Raw genomic sequence first — 15,414 nt, 5'->3', positions numbered from 1 at the left:
GATTTTTCTTTCAAAATAGATTATTGATCGAGACAAAGCTACATGGATTATTCAGATGATCGAAGTGATTGCCATGAATAAAAAGGCAATTAGCTCGGAGCTTTTAGTATTTAAGTCCTGAAAGAAGTCTTGTTTTTTATTTGCTTAACTGCCACCATCCTTTACCACCTCTCCTTCGCTCTCTCTTTCCTTTTTTTCTGTGTCTTTCTCAGCCTTTCAGATTAGAGCCACACACCCACGTTCACACACATGTTGTTTGGCTTTCTGAATGAGCTCATTGTTGTTGCGAACCGCTCCACGTGTTATAGAGTGACATGGTCCACCCCCTCTTGTTGCCTAACTGATTGTTGTTTACATGCAGATTGATTTTATGCGTCCTCCCTGCTTACACTCCTCCACTGATATTTCTCTCTGTCCTTGTTCATTTTTCTATCTTTCTTTCTTTCTCACCTCTCCATATTCGCTTCCACCCACTTTTTCAACCAATGCTATTGCTTCTCTTACCCTTATGTTTTCCTCCCTCTCTGCATGTATGTGCTTTGTGCCCGGCAGCCAGTGAGAGTGTGTTGCTGCAGCAGCTCTTCCAGTCCAAGCTGACTCAGACTGGTTCCTTGGTGCCAGCAGCCCGGAGCTGCATAGGGCTGAGGGGGCCTAAAGCTGCCTTGTTGCTCCACAGGATACCATCAGTCTCCCTTGTCAGTGCCAGCTCAATCCCCCAACAGCCCCGGAGGTACCATGATCTTACTAAGGTACGGTACCTTGCACACAGTAGGATGAGTCCACTACTGTGGCTACACCCTACACTTGAGCCAATACACTGACATCAATTCACCTTTATAGTATTTTTAGTGCGTGACCACTAGATTTAAGTAAACTAAAATATTACATGGCCACTCCCATTTCAACTGCATATTAGAAAATAGGACTTGGTGACATGTTTACCCAGAAAAAGAAAAGGCTAATCTAGGCTTCTTCCCACCACACTGCTATATATAAACATCTGGGAATTAGATTTGTTTGTGCAGCCCTGCAAGAGATAAAAGCTCCGCAAGAATGTATGCACGTGCACATGAACTGGGGGCATTAGTGTGCTTATACATTTTTCTCAAAACACGAAAAAGCACACCTGAAAACGATAGTGTCCCAAGTCTCTTCGTTCAGCTGTTTTTCCCTCTTTATTTTATTTGTTTCAATGTTTTGAAAGTACAGTGTAGTGGTGCACATATGTGATTGCTGGTTGTATAACCTTCAGGAGGCCCTGTCTGCTGTTTCTGTGGCTCATTAGCCATCTAGAGCAAAGGCTTATACAAGGCCCCTTTAACCTCACTGATCTGTCCCAGCAGCCTTATACGGTAACACTAGGCAATATTGTTTTGCTGCTCGGTGTATAAGCCTGTAAATATAACAGTGAAGCACTGAACCTCTTCTTACATATGACAAATCATAACTGTGTCTGAATTCTAAATATGCTACATATTTAATCTGATTGCAAGAACCACACCAATTATCAAAGATATCAACATGGTTTTACTAAGGCTGCACAAATTTGATGATATGTGATGATAATGTTCCGTATTCATCAATGGCCCCTTCAAGAGGTTCATCTGTCTAATAAGTTCCTGTATTATCGCTTCCTGCTTCCAGATCTTGAAGAAAAAGGGCTCCAGCTCCTTCCTCCAGCGACTAGAGCGTTGTGGACCCACCACAGTGGCAGTCCAGCTAAGGGTATGATCTCGTCCCGTTACATAATTCTTCCAGTTGCAAGCGAATGAAATTTTACAGGAATAAGCAAAGGAATTTATGTCAATCTTGTGAATTACTGTGCATTTGCAACAATGCAAAACTAAGTTTAGAATTGGGTGCTGTGATTCCACAACTATATAAAGAAGCACAAATTTTCAGTTAGAGGAGAGCAGGGGAGAGCGGCTTCTTGGTGGTGACGCAAGAAGCCTAAAATGTGGTTGAGAGAAGCAGTACCTTTGGTTTGAATGAAACCAGTGTATTGCACAATCGGACTTGTGGACTTGTGGTCAACGAGTCCCTCTGGGAATGGCAGGGAAGGAGAGAGTGGGCTGAAGAATGATGCTGTACCAAGCCAAACATGAAGCCCTCCACATGAATGAATGAACAATGAACAAAAACCACTGTGTTCTGTGGGCACGTATTTGAGTGTGTGCATACGCATGTTTGGAGGGAAGACAGTTATGTGAATGCTGCTAGTGGCATCCAAAGATGAGGGGTGAGGTATTGAGCACTGAAACCTAAGGGTATGCAGTGCATAGACTGACGTTAGTTTGACGAATGGCAAAAACACAGATGTAAGTGTTTATGGGTCTATGTGACCTTGAATGGAGCATCTTTGAATTCAGGGATTGAAGAAAAGCTCTTTCTCGCGTTCTCCCTCACACACCCGTAGACAGAGCAAAGAGCTCTTTGTGCTTTTGTTTTCTCCAGAGGCAAAAACACACCCCAAAATCACACCACTTTGTCACAAACACATTGTAATTTTGCTCCAGTTTGTACAGCACACACGTCAAACATCAAATGAAGTCAGACAATCCTTCCTTCCTCTCTAAATTACTTTACATGTAAAAACAGCCACGAGGCTATTGTGATCGACTCGCTAAAAATGTGCAATTGAATGCATCTCCTCTGTGTTTTCTTTCTCTTCCAGAACACACTGTCAGAGTTGGTTAGCAAACTGCAGGCCTGCACTCCCCACTTCGTGGAGTGTGTGCGACCCAACTCTAGTTGTCAGCCAGACAATTTTGACAGCTTCCATGTGTCTACCCAGCTGCAGTACATCGGGGTGCTTGAGATGGTGCGCATGATCCGTTATGGTTACCCCGTGCGCCTGTCCTTTCCAGGCTTCCTCAGCAGGTCAGTGTTATAGCAGCGGATAAGAGTGCTGTAACTATCGAAACTTCTCCTCTTAATTTACTGTTTTGTCTCCGTATGCTGATCCACTTTATTACCACATCTTTCTTAGCTCTCAGATGCTACTTTTAGGGAAAGGTCTTAAATTTGACATATTGCACTGCTTCTTTGTCTCTCTGACTCATCTCAGTTATACCGAACCATTCCCAGCAGGTCACTGCGAAACTTCCCTTTATCTGTTACACATCAAGCAGGTGAAAGTAGACTTAAAGATTCAGAGCAAATGACTGCTAATGAATGCATGGGCATATACCCTACAGTACTGCGAGTTCACAGGCAGACCGACATATTTGAATTGAAAAGTCACTGCGACTCTTATTGTTACGAGTGCAGCGTGACCCAGAATGTCTTTTTTTAGGTATAATGGGAGACCATTGCTGCTAATGAGTACCACAGACATTTCCCATGTCAGCGTGACACACAGGCATTAACCAATTGTACGTAAGGTCATTTTGTCCTGCACTTGACGGTTATTTTTGACAGTTACTCCACATCACCTGACTTCCCTTACTATCTGCCCTTTTTTTTAAAAACGCTTTGCCTTCATGTGTTACTCATTGTTCTTTTTTTGAGAAACAGAGAAAACAATGTGATTTTGACATTCCGTTTCTCCTCCATTTCTATGTCTCACTTCCTCAGCTTCAGTTAATTGTCTCAGTTTTTCCTGTCTTCTGATTCTGAGAACCAGTAAAATACTGAGAGGATTTACCTCTAAGTCCAACCACCTCCCCACCCCGTTTCCCTTTCCCTCTCTCTCTCTCATCCTCTGTTCTCTTAGCTTCTCTCTCTCTCTTTTTGAGGATAAAGGGATTAACATGAACATTCTTGGCAGATAATGAGAGACGACAAAGCTGGTCACATGACCCCCCTCAAAAGTTTCCACTACTTTGCTGTAAACATCACCCCCCCTGGACACACACACAATCCTCCTACCCACCACCTACACACACACATCTACACATATTCATACATACAAACTTGTGCAAACCAGCTCCTCACTTCCTTAACCTCAATTGAAAGAGTGGATGAATCAAAAACCTGTTCAGTATTTTCACTGCTAATGAGTTTGAAGCAACATTCTTGAAGTTGTCAAAACATAATTATGAGAAGTTAAAGAAAAGGAATGGCTGTGCCTCTTAATGTTTGGTTTTCTATTCAAAGTAACTCACTACTGTAATCACATTCAATTTCTCTGTAATGCTGTAATCTTAACACATTACTTAACAAATTCAGCTATGCCAGTTTTTTGTTACACATGTTGCAAGTTCTTCAATTATCTGCACACCGCACACTGAGCAGTTAGAAAGAAAAAACAAACATGCACTTTTGCACTTTCACTACATTCAGCTCAGTTTGGTTGGTGGGTTTAGTGGTTTTCTAGTGGACTAGAAAAAACACTTAACCGCTAAATGGATTTTGAAACAAGAAAAATGAAAGCAGTGAGTCAGACATCACATATTGTCCACATGATTGACGTTTGTAGATTTTACTGTACACATGAATCCATCACAGTTTTCAAATAGTGATAGGAACACTTAGATAAATATATTCCCTCAAAGTGTTTTAATGAAATCAGGAAATAGGTTTGTTGGTTTTGTATGATACACAGAAACATGAGGCTTCAGAATTTTACAATGATCTTGTATTTTGACCTTGGGAATTTCAAACTACATTGGTTTTATTGTTTCCTGTTGCGCTATCTCTCTCTGGATTGTCTCAGGCACAGCCCAGCATATAACAGCCTGTACCTGCATAACAGCCTGCATCCGGGTGGGGTCTTGCCTGGTATGGTAGACCCCAGCCTCCATGGATCTTGGGCTTGGAGCTTGCTCCTCTGCTGCCATGATTAGTGCCTTTCTGCTATCTTTCAGTCCAGTTTTGTCCAGCCATTGGCGAGATTTCTTGATATCAGCCATTTCTATCAGCAAGTGGTTCATGCTGTGCAGGGCCCTGTCCTTCCATTATGGTAACTCTTCTTGCTCCTCTTCTTTATCGGGTTTCTGCTACCTGAGGTATTCACTAAGCACACTATCTTTTGTGGCCATCTTCCTGATGTACTCATGGATCTTTGCTGTTTTTTTCTGGATAGTGGATTTGACACTCACTAGTCCTCTACCACGCTTAGTGGACAGTCTCAGGGTGCTGGCCTTGGAATGAAACCCTCCATGCATGGTAAGGCTTCCTTGTCTTGATGTTAGTGGCTTCTATCTTCTCCCTTGGCCACCTGATCTCAACAGGGTATCTGACAACTGGCAGTACATAGGTGTTGATTCTCCAGATCTTGTTCTTCCCATTCAGCTTAATTTCTGCAGTTATTTAGTATTTGCAGCTTTCCTAACAACATCTTCATGATTCCCATTTGCCTGTGGGATTCCCAGATACTTGTAACTTTCCTCACTGTCTGCAATGTTGCCTTCTGGTATTGCAGTTCCCTCCGTTCTGACTACCTTCCCTTTTTATTCACCATCTGACTACACTTCTCCAGTTCAAATGACATTGCAACGTCATTACTGTAGATTCTAGTGGTTTGGATCAGTGAATCAATGTTTCGTTTACTCTACTCCATGTAGAGGAGGCGCCAAATGATTCCTCAATTCTGTAGTCAGTATCCATAGCCAGTCTTGTAGCAGAACAGCAGTGGGGACAGAGCATCTCCTTGGTAAATCCTGCACTTGATGGTTGTTCATTTGGCTTAAAGTTGGCCTCTAGTGTTGTTCGCCACATCCCCATTAACTTTCAGATGAAGGCTCTTAGGGTTCTGTCGATCTTGTTGTGTGTAAATAAAATATTTATCCTTAATTTTTTGATAGGTGTTCCACAGAGTTCCTAGTTTTATCAGAATTTAAATCAAGTTCATGTATGATAGTGTGGTGGACCACTAGAGGGCTCCACTCACACCCAGTGTATAGGAAGTGTGTTCCTGTGTTTTGTGGCGCGATATGAGCAGTTGATGTTGGAGACGAATAAAGAAGGAGTGAGAACTGAGAGCTGTGTCGTTGATGCTTACCTCCACATTGGTGACCCCTGACTCGAGCATGCAACGGGCCGTAGATAACGCACACTCCGCTATGGATGCATCAGCGGCCGCCGGACCTCCGCCTCCTGTTGCAGCTACGTTCGCTGTGGCGCTGAAACTGCCGGACTTTTGGCTCCATGACCCCCCGTCATGGTTCGTACACGTGGAGGCTCAGTTCGCCCTTCGCGGCATCTCGGCTGACGACACGAAGTATCACCATGTGGTGGCCTCGCTCGACCCGCTGGCCACCCGTCGCGCGATGGCGCTCCTCCGGGACCCACCCGCCCAAGGGAAATACGCCGCCCTCAAAGAGCTGCTTCTTCGGCGCTATGCCCTCTCCGACGCCGAACGAGCCGAAAAGCTCCTCAACCTGTCAGGCTTGGGTGGCGGTACCGCGCTCGAACTCATGGAGAACATGCTATCGTTGCTCGGGCCGGATGACGGTGGTTTCCTCTTCGTGCACCTCTTCCTCCGCCAACTACCGGCCGCCGTGAGAGCTGTCCTCGCGAACTCTCCGCTTCTGCCTGCGAAGGATTATCGCTCCCTGGCTGAAGAAGCGGATCGTATTCTCCTGGCTAGCCGCACTTTCGACGTTCACGCCCTGGCTACGGACACGCCGGCGGCACCTTCCACGCCTCCACCTGCCTCCCCCGGAGCATCCGCCCCCTTGCTGACGGCAGGGATTGCTACACGCCGGCACCGCGGAAAGAGCATCTGTTTCTACCATCAGCGTTTTGGCGACAGAGCGCGTCGCTGCCTGCCGCCTTGCGCTTTCACGGCCCAGGGAAACGGACCCGCCAGCGCGCCGTAGCAGCCGCGACCGCTGGCAATACAGAAAGGCTGCTCTTCATAGAGGACTCGCGCTCCGGGAGACGTTTTCTCGTGGACTCCGGCTCCCAGAAGAGCCTCCTTCCCCCTACCACTGCCGACGGACTAGCAGCGAACTGTGGGCCGCAGCTCATTGCAGCTAATGGCTCTCCCATCAAAACGTTTGGGGAAAGGTTGGTGACTGTTTGTTTTCATGGCCGGGATTTCCAGTGGAACTTTGTTATTGCTGCTAGCTCTGTACCTATTTTGGGTGCTGATTTCCTGTGTGCTCATGGACTACTTGTCGATGTCGCTAACAGACGTTTAATCGATGCTCTCTCGTTTTCTTCGCTACCCTGTTTTACTCGGGCCGCCGAGCCCCTGATTCGGGCTAATGTAGTGACCTCCGGGGATGCTTTTCAGCGTTTGCTTTTAGAGTTTCCATCGCTGTCTGTCCCTAATTTCTCTAGCACGGTAACGAAGCATGGGGTTGAGCATTATATTCCCACGGTCGGGCCCCCGGTGTTCGCGCGCGCGCGCCGCCTCGACCCCGCGAAACTGTCCGTCGCTCGGGAAGAGTTTGCAGCCATGGAGCGCCTTGGCATTGTACAGCGTTCGAACAGTGCATGGGCCTCTCCGCTTCACATGGTGCCCAAATCGGACGGTCGGTGGCGGCCATGCGGAGATTTCCGCCGTTTAAATAATGCCACGGAGAATGACCGTTACCCCATCCCCCACATTCAGGATTTTTCTGCCAATCTCGCCGGAACGTCGATTTTTTCTAAAATTGACTTGGTGCGGGGGTATCACCAGGTTCCCGTGCGCCCCGAAGACGTTCCTAAAACCGCTGTCATTACCCCCTTCGGCTTGTTCGAGTTTTTGCGCATGCCGTTTGGCCTGAAAGGTGCCGCCCAGACCTTTCAGCGGCTGATGGACTCCGTTTTGCGTGGGCTGCCGTTCGTTTTTGTTTATCTGGACGATATATTGGTGGCCAGCTGCTCAGCGAGCCAGCACGAGTCCCATCTGCGCCAGGTTTTCCAGCGTTTGGAAGCGCACGGCCTGATCATCAACCCGTCCAAGTGCCAGTTTGGGTTGCCTGTTCTGGATTTCCTCGGGCACCGCATTTCCGCTGAAGGTGTGGTTCCGTTGCCCGACAGAGTCCAGGCCGTTTCGGCTTTCCCGCGTCCCACGTCGGTTAAAGCGTTGCAGGAGTTCTTGGGGATGATAAATTTTTACAACCGCTTTCTCCCCAGAGCTGCCCACCTGCTACAGCCGCTCTATGCTGCCTTAAAAGGTAAAACAGCCAAAGATCCGGTTGACTGGCTGCCTGAACGCGTCCGTGCGTTTTCCGCAGCCAAGTCTGCGCTGGCTGACGCCGCCCTGCTGGCCCACCCGCTTCCGTCGGCGGAGATCGCGTTGACCACCGACGCCTCGGACGTGGCAGTGGGCGGAGTGTTGGAACAGCGGGTTTCAGGTCTCTGGCAACCGCTTGCCTTTTTCAGTCGTACGCTCCGGGATGCTGAACGCAAGTACAGTGTTTTTGACAGGGAGTTGCTGGCCCTGCACCTCGCAACACGGCATTTTCGTTTTTTCCTCGAGGGTCGCAACTTTACTGCGTACGTTGACCACAAACCTTTGATGTTTGCGATGTCCAAGGTCTCTGACCCATGGAGCGCACGCCAGCAGCGCCAGTTGGCGGCCATTTCTGAGTTTACCACAGACATTCAGCATGTGGCTGGTAAGTCCAATCACGTCGCTGACTGTCTCTCACGTGTGTTGGTTTCTCTGGTGTATGTCGGCATCGACTACGCTGCCATGGCCGCCGAGCAACGTGCTGACCCGGACGTCCTTGCCCTTCAGTCAACAAAAACGGGCCTCGTGCTGGAGGACACCCCGGTGTGGGACGGCGGTCCGCACCTTCTTTGCGACGTTTCCACCGGCCGCCCCCGCCCGGTGGTTCCCCTTTCGTGGCGTCGTCGTGTTTTTGACTCGGTGCATGCCCTCTCTCATCCCGGCGTCCGGGCCTCGGTCAAGCTGGTCAGCGCCAGGTTTGTTTGGCCGGGCCTTCGCAAGACGGTGAAAGAATGGGCGGCAGTTTGTATCCCATGCCAACGCTCGAAAATCCACCGGCACACACAGGCACCCCTCGAACCTTTCCGTGTCCCGGGTAGGCGTTTCGATCACGTTCATGTGGACCTGGTTGGTCCCTTGCCGCAGTCACAGGGTTTCACGCACCTTTTGACTGTGGTGGACCGCACAACCAGGTGGCCGGAGGCGGTACCCCTGGCGTCCACGACAGCGGCGACGGTGGCCAGGGCATTTTTGTCAACGTGGGTTTCACGTTTCGGCCCCCCTGCTGACATTACCTCGGACAGGGGCCCCCAGTTTGTTTCCGAGCTTTGGTCTGCTATGGCTGATGGCCTGGGAGTCAAGGTCCACCGCACCACAGCATACCACCCGCAAGCTAATGGGATGTGCGAACGGTTTCACCGGTCACTTAAGGCCGCGCTCCGTGCTTCCTTGACAAGTGGCGACTGGGTCGACCGTCTTCCGTGGGTTTTGCTGGGTTTGTGTAGCGCGGTTAAAGAAGACCTCGGGGTTTCCCCGGCTGAACTGGTCCTCGGCCAGCCTCTCCGGGTCCCCGGGGAATTCTTACCTGAGAGCCCTCCCCCATGTTTCGATACCTCTTTGTTGCCTTTTCGCCCCCCAAGAAACTCATTTCCTGTTCCTGGTCCTGTGCACCACTGCCTGCCTGACACCTTTGTTCCGAGTTCATTGGACTCTGCTCGTTTCGTTTTCGTCAGGCACGATGCCCATAGGACTCCGCTGCGTCCACCATATGACGGGCCATACAGGGTTCTTAAACCAGGCAACAAACATTTCGTTTTGGACTTTGGCGGTCGGCAGGAAGTTGTCTCTGTTGACAGACTTAAGCCTGCACATGTTATGCAAGAGGATCAGGTGGTCCCGGCCCAGGCCCCTCGCCGCGGCCGCCCACCTGCCACCGGGCTGATGGATTCTGTTTTTTCCCCCAGGAGCGACCCAAAATCAACGGAGTCCGAGTCGTCTTCAGCTTTTTCTGACCGCCAGTGCCAGCCTCGCTCCCGGGCTGGGTTGCCCTCTGTCAGTTCCCCACCCCCCCAGTTCAGCCGCTCCGGCCGTTTGCTTAAGCCCCGGGTCCTGGACTAGTTCTGCTGGGTGTTCGGGGGGGGGGGCATGTGTGGTGGACCACTAGAGGGCTCCACTCACACCCAGTGTATAGGAAGTGTGTTCCTGTGTTTTGTGGCGCGATATGAGCAGTTGATGTTGGAGACGAATAAAGAAGGAGTGAGAACTGAGAGCTGTGTCGTTGATGCTTACCTCCACAATAGGACATTTCTGAAATTATAAAAAAAAAAGCAAAATGTAGATTTGTAATGGCAATGAATGGAATGCCAAGCAGCATATAAAATAGTATCATCTGCATAAAAATGTACATTACAGTTTTGGGTGGCGGAGGGTAAATTAAAGGGGTTTAAGAATAGATCTTTGTGGGACACCTGTCCAGATGGCAAGTGGACTTGAACTGAAAACCACTGGAGTCTCCTGAGATCTGTCAGAAAGACAACAATGAAAGCATTTAAGGGACTGTTCATCTAAACTGACTGAGAATTGTTTTTCTAATAAAATGATGTGATCTACTGAATTAAATGCTTTTGGTAGATATGAAAAATGCATTACTAATGATTATCAAGGGCTTCAATAGCATTACTACATGCTACAATAACATTGTAGTACACATACTGCAGCTGTTGTTGTGCTTTGTATTTAACACATGACTTTTCTGACTATAAAATGTTTTGTTTTTTCCAGATACACTTTCCATTAGGAACTCAGAATTAGACCATTTTAAGACAGGGCGTCACTTACTTGAGTCACTTGGGTCACCACCTCTATGCAGTGGGCGCACCAGTGCACCCTTCCAGATTTTGGGAACTTTGCCAAAGAATATTAAGAATATAAGTTGCAGTTGGCTTATCACTGATGTGAAGGAGGGATGGATTTAAATTGTCCTTCGATTTGTTTAAGCTTTAAGATAGTTTACTGTAGATCTCTTTGTGTTTTCAGAGTTACGATTCCAGCTTTTGTGAGTCGTCTCTGGCATTAAAAGCAAAAGACAAAAACTGTTGAATGCCTGTGTGGCAGTTTTTTGTTGTTGTTGTTGTTCATACAGTAAATGGTGTGTGTTCTGATGTGTGTGTGTTTTTGTAAATCAAAGCAATACCTGATTTAAGTGGTTGCCACTCACAAAACACCAGTCAATCCAGGCCATTTGCCATTCATCTCTCTCAGCTCCACTGGGTCCAGCGCACACAGTGCCAACCTATGATCACTGCTTGGACTGCTGATTTGGGGGTGGATTGCACTGCTGTTTTCCAGAGCTCTTTCTCACTTGATGTCTCATTCTTTCCTCACTTACTCTCTCTTCTGAACCACTGTTTGTATTTTTCCCTCATCATCACTACCTACTTTTGTCATGTCCACACAGTCATTCCAGTTTCGTACCATTTCTTTTTTTTTATTCCATCTTTTCCCTGCAATGTGTCTCTCCTTCAGAAATAATCCCAGGCTCTAGACTAATCAGAATGGCAGCCCATTAAATTACTCATTATCCATGACTTTGCTGTAGTCTCATGAATACAAACAGAGCCATGCCTACACAGAAATACACACTGAAGCCTCGCAGGCCACTCGACTAAGTCAAAGTGGCAGCCTGAAGCAAATTACATTAGTGTCCTGGTAACCAGGGTGATTTACGATGAAATCTGTTTTACTGTTGCTTTTATTTGTCTTTTATGATACCATATGTGTTTTGTGGCCAGGTTTATTTTCTGCAAATGTGTGAGGTCAAATAGGACCATTTGAACCTTGTTTCTTCCAACCCCAGCCCTCGATGTGTGTTGTTCTTATCATTTATCCAAAATTGGATGTGAAAGATTTATAAGTATTTACAGAGCGAGGTACAAATGCAGTCCACAAGAATAAAAGTCATTTTTAAATATGATTTTTTTTCCAAGTACATCTTCATTACCTTCCACTGATAGATAAAAATACAAATTTCTTGGTAGTACATAGAAAGTAATGTCGGCAGATATTATTGACTAAATGTTGCCACCATGAAATATGTCTAAGGAGCAGCTTCAGAAAGGAAGTAAGAGTTTAAATTACAAATGCACTGTCATTACCAACTTTGTGATGCTCAGTCAACGAGGTCAGTGACAGCCCTCTGGTCACAGTGAACCACGTTAGCGCAGTGTAACCCTCCATTTAAGCTTTTTTAAAAGGGTTATTTCACTTCTTTGACTCCACATGAAGCCCCCTTAGGTCTTGTTAAAGCAGGGACCATCGACGGTTTTCATATCCTCGTTGGAGAGGTCATGGATTTACAGAGTTCCTTTGTATTTTATGGGCCCACAGGGACAGTGTGTGCTGTCTGCAGAACTGGTATTACCATACAGAGAGAGGGTTAGGGAGAGTTCAGACATAGCCCTCTTCTGTAAATCAAACACATCCCATATCCATATACACTCGCATACTCGCTATTGACAGCGCAAGTGGTTTATGTTTCCAGCCATCTGCTTGTTATATATGTCTCGTCAGCAGAGTGGCATCATCAGCTAGTAATGTTTCCCATTGAGAACAGAAAAGACAGACTAGTGTACTGATAACAGATTTTTAATAAAAACAAATGTTCAAAAACCAGTGTCTGAAATAGTGTGTAAAGGAAGCTTTACTTACAGCATTTATGGAAAAAATAAAGATAGAAACCAGTGACAAATTCAGCATATTAATCTTTAGCTCTTTGGCCCCTAAAAATTTAAAGTATTTTGCATAAAACATGATTCCAAAATGTACATTGGAATATTTATTAGACGTATTATGTAAAATATAAAGTTTAATTATAAGATGTAATGATAATTGTAGTGTACATGGACACTTTTTTCCTGCCAAATATTGATTTTTTTTAGCATTCTTATACTGTGTTTCTGTGACTGTCATGCCTTACTTCATACACTATTAGATTACTGACTCACTGTTATATATTATTATATTAATATAATATATTAAAATATATATTATAAGGTATATTACAATATATACTTTATATTGTATAAGTGACTGTGTTATTGTTGCTTGGGTGCTGTGCAAAAGCCTATAGCCATATCTTTAAGCAGTGTTGATACAGTCACTATTGTACCTCTGTCCTGACCTCCTCCATACATATTGATAATGACTAGAGATGGCACGATACCACTTTATTATGTCCGATACCGATATCATAAATTTGGATATCTGCCGATACCGATATGAATCCGATATAGTGTTTTTTAATCAATAAAACTGTTTTTTTTATATATTGCAAGTTCATACTCAAGTTTAAATAAACAACAACACTAAAGCTATTCTGTTATACCTGTATGTTAAAAAAAAAAAAAAATACACTGCACCCAAAATATTTCATAGTTCAGCAATACTGATCAATCTAATAAACTTAAACCTACTCAATCCTTCCTATTCTGGTATTTTAAAGAGCACTTAGCAGAAATATTAAGCAATCTAACTAATAGGGTTGCAAACTCCCAGCAAAAAAAATAGGGAACCACCCCCCACCCTCCACCTCATGATGCTTAATCGACGTAATCAACTTTAATTTGATGCAGTGTGGGGGGAAAAAATGCACAGAAATCAATTATTTTTCAAGAATAATTAAATAGATTCAACATCTTTCTTCAACAGAACTGCAGACTGCACAGATGGTACCTTCCCAAAGGAAAAAGTACTATAGCTTACTAGGGTATATTAGACTTAATAGTTACTATATACAGTAATGGACTTCTATATATTTTACATAAGATTAAAACTTTGGGTGTAAGATTCAGATAATTATTTATTAAAAGCTCAACATTTTAAATGAGAATAAGAAAGAAAAGTATGTCTTTGTGCCACCTTTTCCCTGTTCATGCCCTATCGGCCCCCCTGCATAACTTTGCTAGCTCCGCCCCTGCACAGTTACCAGCTGTCAGCTACGTAGAAAAATCTCCTGGTGTAGAAAGTAATATTAAATAAATTCTAACAACAGCTTATCAAGCTTAAACGTGCTGCTGTTATTCAGCCACTGGTTTCCTCTTTCTGGCGCGAAGTGGGCCAAAAACAAACAAGGGAGACAGACTAGCGACAGAAAAGCCGATCAGCTGATCATTAATCAGTTTCATGATTGAAGTAGCAGCAAAAAGAGGCAGTCGCTCCATATATCGGTTGTTAAGCTTAACGTGGGAATGCTTTACAAACATTCAGAGATGAACTTACACACTTGCTTTACTTCTCTCTGGGATCACTTCCTCGGAGATGAAATGCCGGTTTGGTAGCGAGGCTCCAAATACACACAGTTACGCCATGTCGCAAGTTTTGTGAGGTGCTTTTTTGATATTTAACGGATCGGATTACATTTTTTATTTCTCTCCGATATCCGATCCAGTAATTTACGTCAGTATCGGACCGATACCGATACTAAATATCGGATCGGTCCATCTCTAATAATGACTTGAACCCATAACTCCATAGGATCTGTTTTACACTGATTTCGAGTCCAGTTCTTGTGTAATTTGGCAAATCTTAGCCTTTTCTCCCTGCTTTCCTTCCTTAGAACTGGCTTTTTAACAGCGACCCTTCAGCTGAGACTATTTCTGATGAGGCTTCAGTGAACAGTAGATGGATAAACTGAAGGCTCACGTACAGCTGTCTGGTCCTGTATCGGGCCTTTGCTGGATTTATTTTATCCTATTTCTTCATGATTTTACGATACTGTTCATCTGCTGCAGATAATTTTTTTTTTTTTAGGATTTTTTTCCTCCACTTGTTCAATTTCCTCAATACGGGCTAATAGCTTTTCTGGAATCACCTTGTTTGTGCCAAAATACTATTTCATGTTTGTCAAAGTATGTTTTTTGGGGGCATTTTTCACAGATTGAACTAAAGAAAAGGGAACAAATATGTGCTTTTACAACAGGTTGTAGTAACAAAGTGCCTGAAGATAGCTGTCTTTTATATGTTGACACAAAATTAGTTAACCCCTCGAGTTAGATTCCTTTTTATGTTTGGATGATTCATAGGCCAGTGTTAATGGGCTTAAAAAACAAACAAACAAAATATTCCTTTGAAAATGGTCAACTGCTAGACTAAAAATCTGGTAAAAATGAGTCAATGTCAAAGGAAAACTTTGAAAGACCCCTAAAAAGCCTGGAGATCTAAAGAACTTTAAAACATAGGAAGTATTTTATAGTGTATTTTATACTCGTGAAAAAACTGTGTTTTTGTTGAACAATACAACAATGAAAAATCACATAATGGTGTTAATTTGTAAGAAAGTTTAAAAAACACCTGAATTAAATATACTGTATTTGAGCAAAATCTGTTACATAGATAACAACCGTGAGTACTTGCTCGAGAACAGTTAAAAAATTTGAGGAAAGTCTGACTCCTTGGAAAGAAATGACTCAAGACTTTTGCACAGTAATGTTAGTCAAGTCAGAATTTCTGCACAGAATAAGCCTATTGTATTTACTGTATGCACCTCATGACATGACATACTTTCAGTTATATATTCTGTTAATGAC

General features: G+C 44.8%; 1 protein-coding gene across 4 annotated transcripts in view; it reads left to right on the top strand.

The window, feature by feature from the left end:
• Positions 1-15,414, top strand: part of myo16 (myosin XVI) — a 92,188-nt gene that overhangs the window by 56,936 nt on the left and 19,838 nt on the right. For all 4 annotated transcript variants that reach the window (XR_015125296.1, XM_086265760.1, XM_086265758.1 and 1 more), the window contains exons 25-27: positions 553-749; positions 1,645-1,725; positions 2,675-2,880. Coding sequence is in view for 3 of the 4 variants with exons in the window: in XM_086265760.1 (XP_086121886.1) it covers positions 553-749; positions 1,645-1,725; positions 2,675-2,880 (484 nt within the window). In the remaining variant the exon portion in view is untranslated. The remainder of the gene's footprint in view (positions 1-552; positions 750-1,644; positions 1,726-2,674; positions 2,881-15,414) is intronic.

This window comes from Aulonocara sp. 'chitande type north' Nkhata Bay, linkage group LG16 (genome assembly GCF_057382095.1).
Source record: "Aulonocara sp. 'chitande type north' Nkhata Bay isolate Kocher_YH1m ecotype deep benthic linkage group LG16, A_spYH_male_GT1.1, whole genome shotgun sequence".
NCBI lineage: Eukaryota > Metazoa > Chordata > Actinopteri > Cichliformes > Cichlidae > Aulonocara > Aulonocara sp. 'chitande type north' Nkhata Bay.
Note: the sequence above shows the minus strand (reverse complement) of the source record. Positions and strands in the feature narration are given on the sequence as shown.